The sequence below is a fragment of the Lynx canadensis genome, chromosome B2 (assembly GCF_007474595.2).
Source record: "Lynx canadensis isolate LIC74 chromosome B2, mLynCan4.pri.v2, whole genome shotgun sequence".
NCBI lineage: Eukaryota > Metazoa > Chordata > Mammalia > Carnivora > Felidae > Lynx > Lynx canadensis.
Window position 1 is genome coordinate 66,139,444 of NC_044307.1, and position 16,957 is coordinate 66,156,400.

The 16,957-nt window shown below is 41.1% G+C and overlaps 1 protein-coding gene across 3 annotated transcripts in view; it reads left to right on the forward strand.

The window, feature by feature from the left end:
- Positions 1-1,316: 1,316 nt before the first annotated feature.
- KCNQ5 (potassium voltage-gated channel subfamily Q member 5) overlaps positions 1,317-16,957 on the forward strand; it is a 524,285-nt gene continuing 508,644 nt past the window's right edge. For 2 of the 3 annotated variants that reach the window (XM_032593201.1, XM_030315841.1), the window contains exon 1: positions 1,317-2,094. In XM_032593201.1, coding sequence (XP_032449092.1) covers positions 1,676-2,094 — 419 coding nt within the window. In that variant the 5' untranslated portion in view covers positions 1,317-1,675. The remainder of the gene's footprint in view (positions 2,095-16,957) is intronic. The other variant, XM_030315843.1, reaches the window with a different exon arrangement.

The window sequence follows — 16,957 nt, forward strand, 5'->3', positions numbered from 1 at the left end:
CAGCTACTGCCAGAGGCAGAAAGGAGCTGCCGCGGGCGTGGGTGTGTGTACAGGAGGGAGTTGAGAGAGTCTGTATCCCCGAGGGGCGGAGACAGCTGAAATAAGACTTTTGCTTTAGTATTGCCTCGGCTTCAGGCTTCTAGAAGGAAAAGGCAGATGGAATCAGTACCTTGAGATCATCTGCTCTGGTGGAACCTTAGTTGTTTCTTCAGTCTAACGTGGTGGTTGTTTTCTTTCGTAATTTTGTGGGGGTGGGGGGTGAGAATCCACTCTTTCGGTAGAAGGTCCCAAGCCTGGCTTCCTTTCAGTTTCCCCACGCTGACTGTGAGGTTTAACTGCTTATGCTTTATAATGCGATGTTGCTGAAGGCCAGAGGCCGAAGCCAGTGGCACCGTGGCCTCCCTCCTCGCCTAGGGCGCGCACGCTTTGGGTCCCCAGAGTGTCAGAGGTGGTGGGAGACTCAGCCAGCACTGAGTCGCCACATGTCTCTCACCGTGTAAGTTACAGCCTACAGGGGTGGGGGAAGGACCCCAAGAAGCCGGTGTCCTGGGCTCTCTTCCCTCCAGGATTTTTCTCCCAGACTCTGGGGCCGCCGCTGCCACTGCGGAGACTTAACAGTTTTGTGACTTTTTTCGGACTTAAATGGAGATTTCTTGACGAAGGGAACCCAGTTCGCTCTGCCGTGCTTTCGCGCCGCTGTCAGGCGAAGCCCAGGGGCAACTCCTTAACCGCGGAGGAGCCACTCAGTAGTTTTTATGCCCTCCCTACACTCCACCCCCCGGGCTGGGAAGGATGTCCAGTTACTCGAGGGCTTGCTGCCTGATGCTGGGATGGAAAGTCACAGCCCGAGAGCTGGAGTGAGCCGCGGGGAGATGCCCGCTGCCCGCCTCTCCGCCTTGGGAGTCGTGTCCTGCCGGTCTGCACACTGAACTGGCAGGGACCCTCCAGCTGTGCGGGGGACCCGAGCGCCACTTCCCGGAGCGTCGCCCCACGCGCTCAGGTACTGGCTGGTACCTGAAGGGCAGGTCAGGGCCGTTCCACACACACACACCCCTTGCGGAAAGGATAGCAGGACCTGGCCCGGCATCTTAGCGGCGGGAGTCAGCAGAGACCTGCATCTCCAGTTTCTCTTCAGGGCACGAGGCCGACTTACCTTCCGGACAGCTCCAAAGCCCCTGAGAGAACTCAACCAAACTCGCGCCTCCAAGAGGGGCTTTCGAGCCAGGGGAGGGGGCGGACGCAGTCTGGGCGTGGGGAATCTAGTGAGAGAGGAAAGGGGGGAGCCTGGGACTGGGTGTGCGCTGGGCGCGCGCGTGGGAGCGTCCCGCACTCCGCGGGTCCGGCCCTGGGGCACTTGGGAAGGAAGGGGCTCTAGCTGCGGTAATGAGAGGAAGCAAGGAAACCCTCTCAAAGTGACGTCCCAAACAGGTCCTGATTTCGAATTCGAAGCTAAAGACTGCTAGAAATTGGGCCTCCTTCGCACACCCCTCTCCGCCCCCACCCCAAAGCCCCGGCGGTTTGCTGGCTGCTTGCTTCCCCGCCCCTAGCTCGGAGGTCGCGGGCCGGCGGGCGCTCCGTCGGCCGCGGCTTCCTCCTCGAAACCCGCCGGCGCGCATGAGGCCGCTGCCCCCGCCACAGGCACTGGCGCCCCCCTCGCGGTGCCCGTGGTGATGCCATGCCCCGCCACCACGCGGGAGGAGAGGAGGGCGGCGCCGCTGGGCTCTGGGTGAAGAGCGGCGCGGCGGCGGCGGCGGCGGCGGCGGCGGGCGGGGGGCGCCTGGGCAGCGGCATGAAGGATGTGGAGTCGGGCCGGGGCAGGGTGCTGCTGAACTCAGCCGCCGCCAGGGGCGACGGCCTGCTGCTGCTGGGCACCCGCGCGGCCGCGCTCGGCGGCGGCGGCGGCGGCAGCGGCGGCGGCCTGAGGGAGAGCCGCCGGGGCAAGCAGGGGGCCCGGATGAGCCTACTGGGGAAGCCGCTCTCGTACACCAGTAGCCAGAGCTGCCGGCGCAACGTGAAGTACCGGCGGGTGCAGAACTATCTGTACAACGTGCTGGAGAGACCCCGCGGCTGGGCGTTCATCTACCACGCGTTCGTGTGAGTACCCGCGGCCCCCGCGCGCCCCCCGCCACGCCCGCTCCGGGGGGTCTATGTGCCTGGCCCCGTGGGACGCACTCCGCGCCCACGCCCTGGCCAGGCGCGCGCGCGTGCACACACACTCTCTCACACACTCGCGCGCGCACACGTGGTGGCTTTTATTTCTTTGCACGTGTTTATGGTCTTCCTCCTAAAGCCTTCTACCTCCCTCAGCCCCACCTCCTCCACCTCTACGGACTCAGCCGTCTCCCCTAACACACCCAATGAGCTGCCCCGCAGTTTTAGGCACCGAAGGCGAGAGCCGGGCAGACCTGGGACTTAGGCTGCGCGGATAATTGGGAGCGATTAGGTCCCGAGATACAAAAATTTCAACCGCGAGGGGCGCCCGGGAGCTGGGAAAGGCGAAGGGAGGATGTTCGCCGGTGTGAGGGCTCGTGAGAGTGTACTGGAGAGGTTAGGAGGTGATGCCAGGGTAGGACCGGGTAGTGAGGGGAGAAACGGACGGCTGGGTCCTCAGTCCTGGGGGCGGAGCTGGGGAAGCTGCCACTTGGTGGGGAGGGCAGCTAGGTTTTAGGTGCGCCCGGAAACACGCTTCGCCACCATCTCCACCACTAACAGAAAATCTGTCAGTGCATGTAGTCCTTTCTGCCACCGATATGGCTAAGGTCTAGAAAAGGCGAGCTGGGCGGGGCAAGGTGATGCTCTCGTGCAGTGGTAGAGGCCAGTGCTGAGCCTGGGGCTCCGGACCAAAGTGCGATAGCAGAGGCGCAAATGAGCCACCTGGGACAGGGATCAGGCAGTGGGTTAAGTAGGCATTTGTGCCTCCGAGTCAAAGTGCGTGTGTGAGTGTGTGTGTGCGTGTGTGTGTGTGTGTATGTGTGTGTATGTACGCCTTCACCATCTAGCAGAGAATGAATGCTTAATGAGAAAATGATTGGAAGCAAATGTTTATTTTTCCCTTAGGCATTTAAAACCTTTCAATGGCTTTAAAGTTTACTACTGTTTTTCCCACAAGGTCCATTCATTCAGTCTCCTGTTAGAGTTAGCTTTATCTGGACGTTTTAAGGTAGTTTTATGCCGTTACACCCTATCTAATTATTTCTCTTTTTTTCTCATTTTTCATCTCTTTTTAGTTTTTTCCCCCGTTTCTTATGTTAAAATGAAATATAAAGACATCAGCCTAAGGAGACCTGTAGAGAAGGTTTCAGGCACTCACTGATCCGTACCTTATTTCCTAGTAAAATAGGCTGTGAACACATAATCTAGGTTTCTTTTAGAAATGAGACATGACATCCAAACATAGTTCTCACCTGGGATGGAGGATTGGCATCAACAGCAAAAGCATTTTTTGAAATAACACGGAAGAAGGGGCTGGTTTTGTAAATAGGTGAACCTGGAATTTGACCATGTAGGAGTCAGGAAATTGGTGGAGTCTACAATCCGTGGGGCTCTGGTGTCTGGAAAATTTTACGGTCTCAGATTGATGTGAATATGTAGCATTAGGTAGAATATTCCAGCCAACTTTCCATGTTACAATGCACACAAGGAGAACACTGTGTAGCATCATTACCACATCAAAAGGTGTAACTTTTACTGTAAGATTCACATTGGTTTAGATGTGGTCACTGTACTAAATGATAGGCATAGAGAAATACTATGATACTTTTCATGTTTGTCCTTTCTGAGTTGATATATAATTAATCATGTTACCTAGCAAGCCAGATAAATTCTTTTAACCTGTCAGGGTCTATTAAAACATTTAGCAATAATGATCCGTGTTCAATTTGGCAGCAAAGTATATACTGTATGGAAAATGATTTTTTTTTACAAGCGTATGCTCAGAATATTTGTAGATTTAAATTTACAATATGATGCCATTGGTAAGTTTTAACTTTTGGTAAATTATGCACTGTATATTTGGATAGAGAGACAACTTTGGCTGATGCTCATGTTTTACATATCCTGAGTTTTGCCCTTGAACATGAATGAGGATTTACTGTAACGCAACATTGTCTTTTCAATATATTGGTGTTTAACAGATTTTTATGGCCTTACAGAATTTAGAATCTTTAACAAATAATTTTTCAAGAGGCTCAAGTTTGGATAATTCTCTACTCACCACACTTCATATCAACCTATCAATCAATGCCTTTAGTGGTAGATATGAAATAAATTATGTGTTTGTCAATACCATGTGCTAATAGGAAGTCTTGCTTTATACATTTCTAGACTCTGAAACTGTAATGCTTGAGCAATTAGGTAGGGGTGCTAGATCCACATTAGCAGGGAGAGGGAATGGATAGCATCATCTTCTGGGAGGATTCTACACAACTATAGCCCACCCTGAGGGACAAGCCATCTTTGGCAATTGCTTCTTACTGTTTATTTAGAGAGCTGACTTTACACATTAAATGAGTAAAAGTTACTTTGAGCTGTGAGTCTAACAAGACCATTAATAATAAAGGAAATTATATGAAAATAATTTCTAAAGCAGTGTAACTAATTCCCTGCCAGCCTGGGAATCCCCAAATCTTACTTTAATAACAGTGTTTGTAGCACATTAAGGTTCTTGCCAAGAGCAAGTGCACTGTGATTAATGAGGTACTTCAGGGATGGATTTACGTGGTCGACTAGTGTTTTCACTGCCAAAAAGCAAGAAAAGTATGTTTAAAGTTATATTTCAGGTAAAGACAAGTTTCTATTAAATATGTAAAAATCATTATTATAATGGCATTTTAATGGTATAAAATGTGTTTTCAAGTGTGTATATCTACTGATGAGATGTCTGGCAAGAGCAAGAGATGACCTACTTCAAATACTTTCTTCCAATCTTTATGAATTAGTGGGGATTAGAGAGTCTGTTCCCTTACTATTCTTAAGGATTTACCAGACAGCTATGACTCCTCATTTCCTGTCTTCAGCTGTTCTTTGGCTGAATAGATGAACTATTCAAATATGAGGTGATATATTTATTTAAATGTTGTTTGTCCATTTTTTAAAATTTTATTTATTTACTTTGAGGTGGGGGGAGGGGCACAGAGAGCGAAGAGACAGAGGATCCAAGCAGGCTCTGCGCACACCCAATGCTGGACTCAAACTTACAAACCACAAGATCATGACCTGAGCTGAAATCAAGAGTTGGACACTTAACCACCTGAGCCACCTGGGCACCTCTGTCCATTTTTAATTCATCCTCTTTTTGGGAAAAGTTTAGAAGAATAATGGTGGTAGTAGAACACATGATAGGGCTTCATATATAAATTTGCATTGATGCAGCAAATGTGGTTCTAAAAAACAGCATGTCAAACAGGGTGCCAGATACACATAACCCCTACTTTGTCCAGAGTATCTATGCCTGAGGTAATGCCATGGATCAGAATTTACAGATATTTTAAATTAGAAGAAACAGCCCACTCACCCAAGCTAAGAAATTGCAATTCATCCTTGACACCTTTGTTTTTATGAAACTTGGTCCTGCTGGCCATCCAAAAGATCATTAAATTCTGTGTATTCACCTTGTAAATATATTTCCTATCTATTCCCTTCTCTCCTTTGCTATTGCTACTATCCCTCTCTGTTTCTCAGTATCTCTCCATTGGATGATTTGTAATATTCTCCTGCTTAATTATCCAGCTTCTGTTCTCAACCTTCCAGCTTTCCACTCTGGCACCATAGTGTTTTTCCTAAAATGTAAATCTTATCATATCATCCCCTTACCTATAACCTTTGGGGTGAGGGTCATAAATGTAAATTAAATGGATTGAGGATGGTTAAGAGTTGGGAAAGTAGAGACAATAGTGTAGTTAACCAAATTCCCTGGAACAGTACACAAGACACTCTATGACATGGCCTCTGTCCATCTTTCTTTCTTCACCTCCTAATGTTCACTCTGAGCTCCAGCCTTATTCCGTGTGTCTCGTTGCTGTGCTTTTGCTCATGCTGCTTCTTTTAATTCTCGCCACTCCATGCGTTCTGGCTGTCTAACCCCTGCTCTTTCTTCAAAACACAGTTTAAGGATTGCTTCCTCTTAGACACATCTCCCCACTCCCAGGATAACTTAGGTGCCCCTTGTCTTAGGTTCTGTGGCACTTCAGGATGTCATTATGATGGTGCTTGCCCCACTGTTTTCTCTGTGAGCTACTTGGTCTGGCTCTCCCACAGGAGGGCAAACCTCCCACACAGAGGTAAGGAGAACTACTTATCTCTGAATTCCAAGCACCTAGCAAGATGCCTTGTACCTAGTAGGTTCTCAGTAAATGCTTGCTTAATGATTAAGTAAATAATTTCTCTTAGAAGCCTTTCATTGAGGAGTTTCCAAGTGAACTAAAGCTGATGGAACTACTAAATCTTTTTGATTTTCTTAGAAGATATTGATGACTGATTTTGAGGAGAAAGGTATGGAGCTGGAAGTGGGAGACCATTGCTTTGCTTCCAACTTTCCAACTAATTAGCTTTGTGACGTGGAATAAACCATTTCACCATTTTGGGTATCCAAATCTGTATCTGTGAAATGGGCATGTCACTGTCCAGTGTCTGTGATGGAGCCACGATGGCGGAGGATGCTGCAGGTAGTCTAACATTCTATCACAAAGGGAAGGTATATTTGTAATAAGAAGGGATCTTTTATCGTTTCTCTTCCTCATTTTCAGCTGCAGGACTACTTCCTAAATGGTCACTTTAAGTTTTCTCCTAACTCCTGGTGAGGTTGTGTGCCACATAGTAAGCAAAGTGACCTTTCTAAAGAGTTAAACAGAATGCATCACTCCTAGGCTTGGAGAAGGAATCAGTTTGTTGTCTGTCTCTACCCAACTCTTTAAAGGCAGGGACTCTTTCCATCTTGTCCTTTGCTGTATCACCAGCACCCAGCACAGTGTCTGCCACATAGAAGATGCTTCTGCTTACAGACTGATTCACCTACTGATACCCCCAGTCTCCAAAGTATACTACTGACTTCCTGGTGGAAAACAAGAGTTTACACTACTGGTCGCTACCTGTGTCAGGACTCAATTAGACCCAATAAATGACTTTATTATTTACATATATATTCTATTCTGGATTAAAGCTATGTCCATAGAAATTGATATTTGCCTTTTATTTTTACTCCTACATTCCTTAAACATCACCTATTTCCCTTACATGTAGAGGGGACTTATCCAAGTTATACTGCTGTATACCTTGCTAATAGGGTAACATAAAATGCTACAGATATATCCTTCAAATCGATTTGTTTTCAGAAATTTAAACAATGCTGTAGTATTTGAGGCTCATAGTAATATTGAATTAAAATATTGAAAGTGTTAAAATATTAGTATTGGGACTATTATGGCCTAAAGGAAATAAAACCTAAGAAAAAAACATTTCAAAATGGACTGAAGTCTTGATACAAGAAACACTATAAACAAGGAAGATTGCCAGCAGCCTTTTGATAATTGCTTGCAAAGAAGTGGTGCCAGTTTTAATTTTTAATTGCAAATGGCTATTTTGGCAGATGAAAATGCCAGCAGAGCATGTTTTATCCTAACCCAATGGTGTGAAACGACTTGAAGTCCAATTGTTGAATAGCTGCAGTTCAGAGTTATGTTTAATGATTTGTAGATGTTTCCATTTTAATTTCCTTTTCTTCAACTATTTACAAGTATGCTATTTGAAGTTTTATTTTGTTGCAACCTGGGAGATAGATTGGCTTCACCACTGTATTTTTTATAATTACTGTAATTCTTTGATGGGTCTCAGAGTTTCAGCTGAGCCTTTTGATCCTTTGTTATCAGTGTGTCTAAAGAATGAGTTTCCTAAATGCTACTGACGTCATCTAATCCTAAACTTAAAGATAGTTTGAACTTCTCCATTATATAAGCATATATATGCACACATATTCCATGTGTATATTCCATACACATACCAACACACATACAATACACATACATTGTCACATACATTGTGACATACAATGTGACATACATTGTCAGTGAGCAGAGAACTTGTTCATGAAAATATTTACATGCACTTTATTTTTGCTCCTCTGAAAGTAAGACATCTGAATAAAATGCACGTTAAAAAAAAAAGGATCTTAAAGTTACTCTTGGCAATATGGAGATTATATCATAATTTTAAAGATATTTAAGTATATATGGGCACTTGTTACAAACTCAGCCATAGTGTCTGTTGCTTCCATTTACCAGTGAGGTAATTCTAGAATCTCTACTCTTTCTTAGTCAGTGGTAGGATGATCTTTTATAATCATGTTATAATTTCTCTTTTCTTTTTTTAATAGTCAATTTAGTTTAATATTTAATTAACAGCCATTATGTGAATCAGTTAATGTGCTGGTTGCTGGTGGTTCAAAAAAGGGAATGATGTGGACCCTGACCTCAAGGAAATTCCATTAGGGAATATAATTACATTTGGATTCAATTATCAGTGTTATTGATTTGATACCTATGAGCAAGTTACTTCCAATAGTACTTACTAAATATGTAAAATAGGCATAATAATATTCCACCAAGGTATTACAGCATCATATAAATTATATGTGTATAATCACACTTAGAATGGTGGCTGTTAATAAAATTATAGAGAAAAATAGAAATAATGCAGTGGTGGGCTATATTGCTATTTTAAAGGTCTAGGATTTTATCCTGTAGGTGATAGGCAGTCTTTCAGTTAGGTGGGGTTTGGGCAGGTAATGATATTGAATTTCTATTTTAGATTGATCACTCTGTCAGCTCTATTAATGCTGGCTTGAAAGAGGAGATAGGAAAGCTTTTGAAACTGATGTTTCAACTTAGGCAAGAGATAATTTGGACTTGAACTGGGGCAGTGGTAGTAAAGATGGGGAAAAAAATGATGGAGTAGAAATGTATTAAAAATATGGTGATTAAGTTGAAATATGATGATGGAGTTGAAATATAGTTAACGAAGTGAATTTGGAAAATGAAGAAGAGAGATAGATTTGTTATTTCTGGATTCCTGGTTTGGGTGGTTGGCTAGATAGTGGGGCCATTAACTGAGATCACAAAAACAGACAGTAGGGTGAGTGGAATGTTGGGGGTGATAAAATGAATTTAACAGTGGACATGTTGAGCTTTTAGTGACTGGGACTTCCAGCTATATATTTCCAGCAGCTGTGAATAAAAATTTAAAATACATAAAAGCACAAATAAGAGTTAAAACTATAAGAAGTGCATGTAAAGAGAGAGGGCAAAAATAACTTAAGGATAGAAACCTGGGGAATACCAACATGTAAATGGTAAACAGAGGAAATAGGGGACATTAAAAGGAATAGACAGCAAGATAGATTAAACAAATGAACAATAAAACTATAAATAATCTATAAAACAATAGATTAAAAAAAATGGTTAGATGGTCAGGGAAATCAAGGATATTCCAAAAAGTGTGAAATGTAGACAGTGATTTAGAAAGATAAGGACTATGGAGTTACCATTAGATCTGGCAATTTCGAAGTCTTCAGTGATTTTGTAAGCTCACCAATTGTTCACCTTCAGTGAAGTGGTTAGGGCAGAAGTCAGAAAGCTCTTAATTGAGAAATGAGTCAGAAATGAAGAGATGAAACAGCAAATGTAAGCCATGTATTCAGTTAACCAGTTAGCAAGAATATGTTTCAAGAGAGATTGGAACACTAGCTAGAAGGAAATACAAGACTAAGGGGGAAAGCAAGAGAGAATAAGTTACCATCATCAGTAGTCATTTTAATTATTGACCATGTACTGGACATTGTCCTAAATTCTTTGTGCACATCAACTCTTTTAATCCACAGAATAGCCCTAAAAGATACTATTAATATCATCTCCCTTTAATAGATCAGAATACTGAGGTAGGGAGAGGCTCAGTACTCTGTCTGAGGTCAGCCACTGAATTAATGGCAGAATAGGGCTTTGTACTAAGGCAGATTGGTTGAGAGCCCATGTTCTTAGCCATTATATCTTGATTGTGATGGTACCTGTGGGCCTAGGGATCCTCCTATCAGATAGTGTATTTACAAAAACTGCTTTTGGGTCTCTTATAGATAGCTCTTAGCAATGTAGTATATGCATAATAAATACTTGGTGAAAAAATGAACAATAGTCAAAATTCCTTATGAACTGGTACCAGAGAATTATATATAAATTAGTAGTATTAGGAATGTTTGTTCCTTTGTCTTCAAATTCTAACCAGCTCAAGTTGTAATTTTTCCATAAAGGTTTTCCTGATACCTTTGGCTTATTTCCTTACCTCTATTTACCCATTGCTTTTATTATTTAGACTATTTACTTTAGCCCTTAATTACATTTTTGCATTGACTTCAAATTGTATCATTTATCTAATTCTTCACAAATAATTTCTAAGGAAACCAAAGAACCCTCTTTAGTATCTCCCAGATTTTCATTCTTTATTTTTAATCAAAATTCACCCTACCTATTGCTACCAATAAGATTGAATCTTATAATCTTTTGTTTTCCCAAACACGAATTTTAAGTTCTTCTAATTTAAATTGTAGAGCAATTTGTATTGAAGACCCAAATTGCTGTTATTGCTTCTTAGTACCATTCCCTATGAACATTAAATTTCTAATTTATACTTTCACTGCAGAATACCTAAGATTCATTTAAAAAGAACAGAAATTGCTTAAGTTTCATAATGGCTGAGCATAGAACCATTTTCTCCAAACTGAATTTACAGGATTTTATTTCTTTAAACTAATAAAATAAGCTTGTTTTCTTCATGCTAACATAAATACATTTCATTTCTTCTCCATGCTTGTCTCTGTCTCCTCTTATATATACATTTTTTTTCTGGGAGTTTCTCTTTTCTCTCTCCCATTTGTTCCATTTTCCACCCTTCTGCCCCCAATTAAGCTACTCTTAATTTTTTGTTTGTTTTGTCCTTCCTCTCCATGCACCCATCTTATTAAAATGGTGTTTCTGCACGTTTCTTTATATCATGTTGTATAATTTAATTCTCTTCCTGTTAAAGCTGTCTACTCTTAATCAGGAGATGCATTGAGTCTGTAATTGCTTACAAGCTCCAAGAGTGCACTGCTCCAAGATATAAGTAAACTGGGCCACCTAATTTACACATTGTATTGCAGTAATTAACAGAAGCCTCCAGAAAGATGTGAGGGCTAGAGACCTCTACTTTTCTTAGAGTTTTCGTTAAGGTCAAATTTCTTAGAAAATAAGGGAGTGAAGTCTTAAAATTGCTCTGAGATTTTCTAATATCTATTTATTATTTCTGAAATCTGGGAATATTCAGATAGATATGCAATAAATAATTTATAAAAAGCATATTTTTATATTGGAAACTGACTGCTATATATGGATGAGAAATAAATTGGAAATAATTTTTATTCCAGATGGAATTATAGAGAAAGGTACATTAAAGAAGTCTAAATATGTTTGTGATGTAAACAATAGTAGTTAACTTGAAAATATTCAACACATAGACTGCTATAGTCATGAGGGGTTTCCTTATTCATTGAGCCAAGAAGTAGATCAATAATTTGGCAGCACAGAGCTGTACTTTTCCTCTTTAATTGAGAGATTAAAGCATGGATTCAAAATGCAAGTGTCACAGGAGTACATATGAGATAGCAAACCACCTGTATTTTTTCCTACTTGGAAAATTTTCCAAAGCATAGACCATGTGAAAGCTATTTCCATAACCTTTTATAGAAGGGGAGCCTTCCATTTCTCTAAACCTTTCTCTCATACCTGAATGAATCTAGGACTAGATGGAATTGAGAATTTGGATTCTTCTTCTCACATTTTGAGTTGTTGGATACATTTCTCAGCTTTCTGATTTATTTTTTAATGTGTATTTAAAGAGACATTTTTTAATGTGTATTTATTTTAAGAGAGCATGAGCAGGGCAGGGGCAGAGAAAGAGGGGGAGAGAGAATCTCAGGCTCACCGTGGAGCCTAACACGGGGCTCAATCTTAAGACTGTGAGATCATGACCTGAGTGGAAATCAAGAGTAGGACACTTAACTGACTCAGACACCCAGGCACCCCTCACCTTTCTGATTTGTAAAGTTAGGACATAATTTGGAATATTTGTTCAATAACCTGACCTCTTACTATATGTATGATCCTGAGTAGGAATTACCAGGGCTAAATGGAAATAGAACACAACCTGTTCTCTCAAGGAATTTTTTACTCCAGAAGGATATTAGTTTACTATTTACTGAGCTACAAAAACCATTTATCTGAATTGACTTAGGATAAAAGCAAAGGTTGGCCCTTTTCCAGCGGCTTTTAGCTGTTGCTGCTATTGAAAGGGTTTACAAGGTAAACTCCAGAATCACCATATAAAGAACTGCTGATTGCCAGTTCTCTTGACCCCTTGGGAAACTTTGGTGTTCAATTGCCTGTACAGGTGGGCGTTCTGCTCAGGGCATTCCCACACAAAGACCAAATACAGGAGTTCCCACTGATCATAGTAATTTCCAAAGAGTAGTAATTAAACTAGTTAAACTAAATGTTCTAGTTAATAAAACATTCTGAGTATGTTTAATTTGCTCCAAAGTATTTTTAAAAATAGAAAAGAAACCAGTGCTGCTTCATAATACTTTGTTTAGGAATGTTATTTTTTTTTCTCCCCAAAATGGCTGAAGAACAATAATGTAAGCCAAAAATTTGTTGTTGTTGTTGTTGTTTACATCAAATGAAATGCCTATCTTCAGTATATACTCAAGTTTCTAATATTGTTAACTTCTTTATTCTGGTACCTGGAAGGAAAATATAATACCCAGCTTTCCAGAGGGTCTAGAATTCATTCATTCATTCATTCATTCATTCATTCATTCTTTCTTTCTTTCTTGGATTCATTCATTCAATAATTGAATGTCCACTGCATATCCTGTCCTCATGTCCTTGGAACACTTTGAAAATACTGCTTTGCATTTGATTGACTTTCTCTAGGCATGTGGAAAATGGCTCTCTTCTTCAGCTTTCACTTCAGAGTGAAAGTAAGATCAATAAGTGGAAGAATTTATGTTCATTGTGATCTCTAAGGTGCTTTTCACTCATCTCCTTAAGACTACAATCTAACCTTCAAATATATTTCTGAGCTAGATAAGCAATCAAGTTAAGGAATTACAAGGTGAGATTAAATTAGTTTTAAATTTTCCATGCCAGATGATAAAATCCTATAGCTCTGTTTTGCTTCATCAAATGGAAAAGGTAGAGAAGCTGAATGGCAATACAAAAGACTTTGAGGGAACCCATTTTTAACCTTCAAGATAGGATCTTGAACCCAGGGAACATTTACTCTTACTCTTGCTGTCCTTGACAACTAGAAATGACAGTCACTTTGTTTAGGAGCAACATTTTACCAAGCTTGCACAAATTGGTATCATGGTTTTTGTTTTCTTTTTCCTTTACAAGAAAGCTGGATAAAGTCTTCTAGATTCAGGTCCACCAATAGAGAAACACAATGTGATGTTTCAAAATCACCCCCAAAGGAATGAGATACCCTAGTTATGTTACCTTACTTCAATCTTAAATTGAGATAGTCCTGTAGACCTTCTAAAGATAAGTCAAGAGACAAAAAAGGGAAGAAAAAAGTATCCAGTCATCACATTTGTGCCAATCATGTTGACTTCTAGGTAGTCATTCAGGCCACCAGTTTGGTTTGACCATCATGCTTCAGTGGCCTACTATTGTCTTCTCTAAGAAGAAGGGAATAGTAGTCATCCCACTGAAAGTATAACTTATCTTTAGCAGGAAAGATTCTCTTACATGGTTCTAGAGTGTTCACTTCCAATGTTGGACTTGATGAGTTACTTCACAAATTACTGTTCCCAAACTAGTTGGGTCATGTTTCCAAGAGCTATTTTCCAGAGCTCATGGGTATGGAGTTTCATTCCAGGCTTTGGGGCAAGAAGTAGATAATAAAAATAAGTTTATAGATGGTCCTAAGTGAGGTAGCCTAGACAACCTTAAACAAGAATAATCAAGACGTTATCATCACATTGTGCTGGAGAAAACATAATATTCCTCTAATTCAAAGGTAGTTATCATAACTCACAAGTGCTGTCAGTGAGAGATTACATATTTTTCCTCCAAATAAGGTTAAAGACAATTACCTGAATTTTTTTTTTCTCTTTGGTTGGTTGTTGGTCCAAAGTCCCTTTTCACATTGCAATCTTAATATAAGTTTGCAAAGCACATGATAATACATTTAAAAGTTATGTTTTATTTTTGTTCTTGTTTGTTTTTATTTTGCCTCAAGAGCCACACGTAAAGTGAGTGGTTACTCCAGAATAATTGTCTGGGAGTGGTATGGCCACATTGCATGACAAGGACTTGGCCTGGAGTGTTCGCTCTGAGAGTGTGAAGGGGCAGAGAATAGAATTCAAAGGGAGAACTGGAGGTCTTAGTCCTTGATCAATTTTTGGTAGGAAAAAGAGATGAAAGAATTACAGGTTTCGAGGTTTCAAGCAAATGTGACTATGACCGAGTAGAAGTTGCTTAATTCTGTTTTAGGGAGAGACGGGATGCATGAGTGGACACGTTTGGGCATTGGGCGAGAAAGACTGAGGGTCATTATTTACCAATGTGGAGGTGATGGATGAAAAAATAATAAAGGTGTTGGGAGAAGAATGTAGCAAGAGAGGTTTAGCAAATAGTGGCATGTGGGGAGAAAAGAGGGGAAAGAGGGGTTTGTGAAAGGGACAGAGAGGAGGAAGACCAGTGCCATACAGCATCCAAAGGAGAACCAAGACTCAGAGAAGGATTGCAGTGGGGCGAAAGTATTATAAAGAAGAGAAATGAAGATGTCAATGTAAAAAGTAGCAATAATATGGAAAGCAGGATAAAGGGAGAGGGGCCAGAACCTACAAGAAAACTCAGTGATCTAGGAGTGAGCAGCATTTGCAGCACTATGTGCTAGGAGGACATCTAGTATCACAGGGGGAAAAAATCATGTCCTGGAAAAAGGGCCAAAATAACTCAACAACCCATTACAATGCAAGTATAGCAGTCAGCATTTCAAAAGGCATCCACAGGATGAGGGGTGTCCCTGAAGGTATGGAATGGGGACTTCAGGGGAGAGGGTGGTATTCAGAGAGCTTCCTGTGAAAGCAGGGAAATCTGGTTTGAAAGGGGTTTTGCAGTCCCTGAGAGAGATGCTGATAAGTGCCAAGCAGTTATAAAGAGTTTGAGATAAGGCACCAAACAGTGCTTGGAGGGGAAAAGAAGGAGACAGATTAGGCTGCAGAATTGACAATTGAATGGGTAGAGAGAGAGAATGGTAGATTAGAGAGCAACAGTGTAAAACTAAACCTTTCTTTATTTCCCCAAGCAGCTGGAGGTGTGCACAAATATAAAAACCTAGGGAAAGGGCCCCTCTAGAAGAGGAAAGATGAATGGAATTGAAGAGGAACAGATCCTAGAAAAAGAGAGATAGGGATTTATGGTAAATAAACAGTTTAAGGCAGCAGCCAGAGGTGAATAACATGATTTCTTAACAACTGCAAGGCCCTGATGGAGTTTGGCATAACCAGGTGGAAGACTCAGTGTGTGTGATTTGGAGAATCTCTCTGACGGTGGTGTGCAGAGGAGATTTAAAAAGCAGATGGAGCCATAACCCAGAGCTGGCAACTGTGTCTAGGGAATGAGAAATGCTCTAGGAGTCACACACACTAAACACGGGTGACCTTGGGCAAATCACTAACTTCTCTAAGCACCGACCATCTGAAAAATGTAGACATGATAAATGTGGAAATGTACAAGTTATGAAAGCTCCTTATATAATTGCTGGCACACACACACACACACACACACACACACTCGCGCGCGCGCACACACACACACACACACACACAATGGTAGTTTTTATACTTCCTAACCAAATATAGTCTTTTAGCCTCTTCAGAGGAGGAGATACTGCAATAATAAATACATGTAAAAACGTGTTTAGTGAATAAATGAGTGAATAAATGAATTACCACAATATATTACTTATTTTACAACAGCATTGTATTTAGTGCTAAGATTAGACAGTCAGAAATTTCCCTTTGCCTGTATAAGCTTTTTTAGCTTGAGCTAAAAGATTTTTCTCAGGAATCAGGAAATATTTTATAATGTCTTTATTTTTGAATACTTGGATAAAGGCACATTCTTAAAGCTTAAAGTTGAAAACACTGTCAAAGACTACTAATATGACACATTTAAGTAATAAGATTATAGAGCTGGAAGGACCTTTGGTAACTGCTCTAACACTGTCTTTTTTTTAGATGGGAAAACTGAGACTCTGCAAAAATGTTAAGTAACTTGCACAAGACCAGTCATTTACTGTCAGAGCAGCACTGGTGGCCAAGCTTTCCCATTGCCCTTACAGAAATCATTTCAGTTATAGGTCTTGTGATCTGCCCTCACCTTGCTCTACTGAAGATTCTCTATGGTTTTTAACATATGAACAAAAGAAGTGAATAATGACATTCATTAAAAATACTATTGTTTGTTCAACTATTATGTGAAGAGTAATCTTTAAAAAAATTTTTTTAATTTTATTTTAGAGAGAGAGAGAGAGAGAGAGAAAGCAGGGGAGAAGGGCAGAAGGAGAAAGAGAGAATCTTAAACAGGTTGCAGGCTCAACAAAGAATCTGACACAGGGCTCGATCCCATGACCCTGGGATCATGACCTGAGAGGAAATCAAGGGTCAGACACCCAACTGGCTGAACTACCCAGGCGCCCCAAGAATAATCTTTTAAAAAGCATTTTCTTTCTTTCACTCTGTATATTATCAGAGAAAATATTTCTCTCTTTTACAAATTTCTAAATGCCAGAAAAGGGTATTAATTTTTATGACCTTTCTTCTAAAGAAGTTGAATTCTGAAAAAACGGTCTCTTTGGGGGTTAAAAT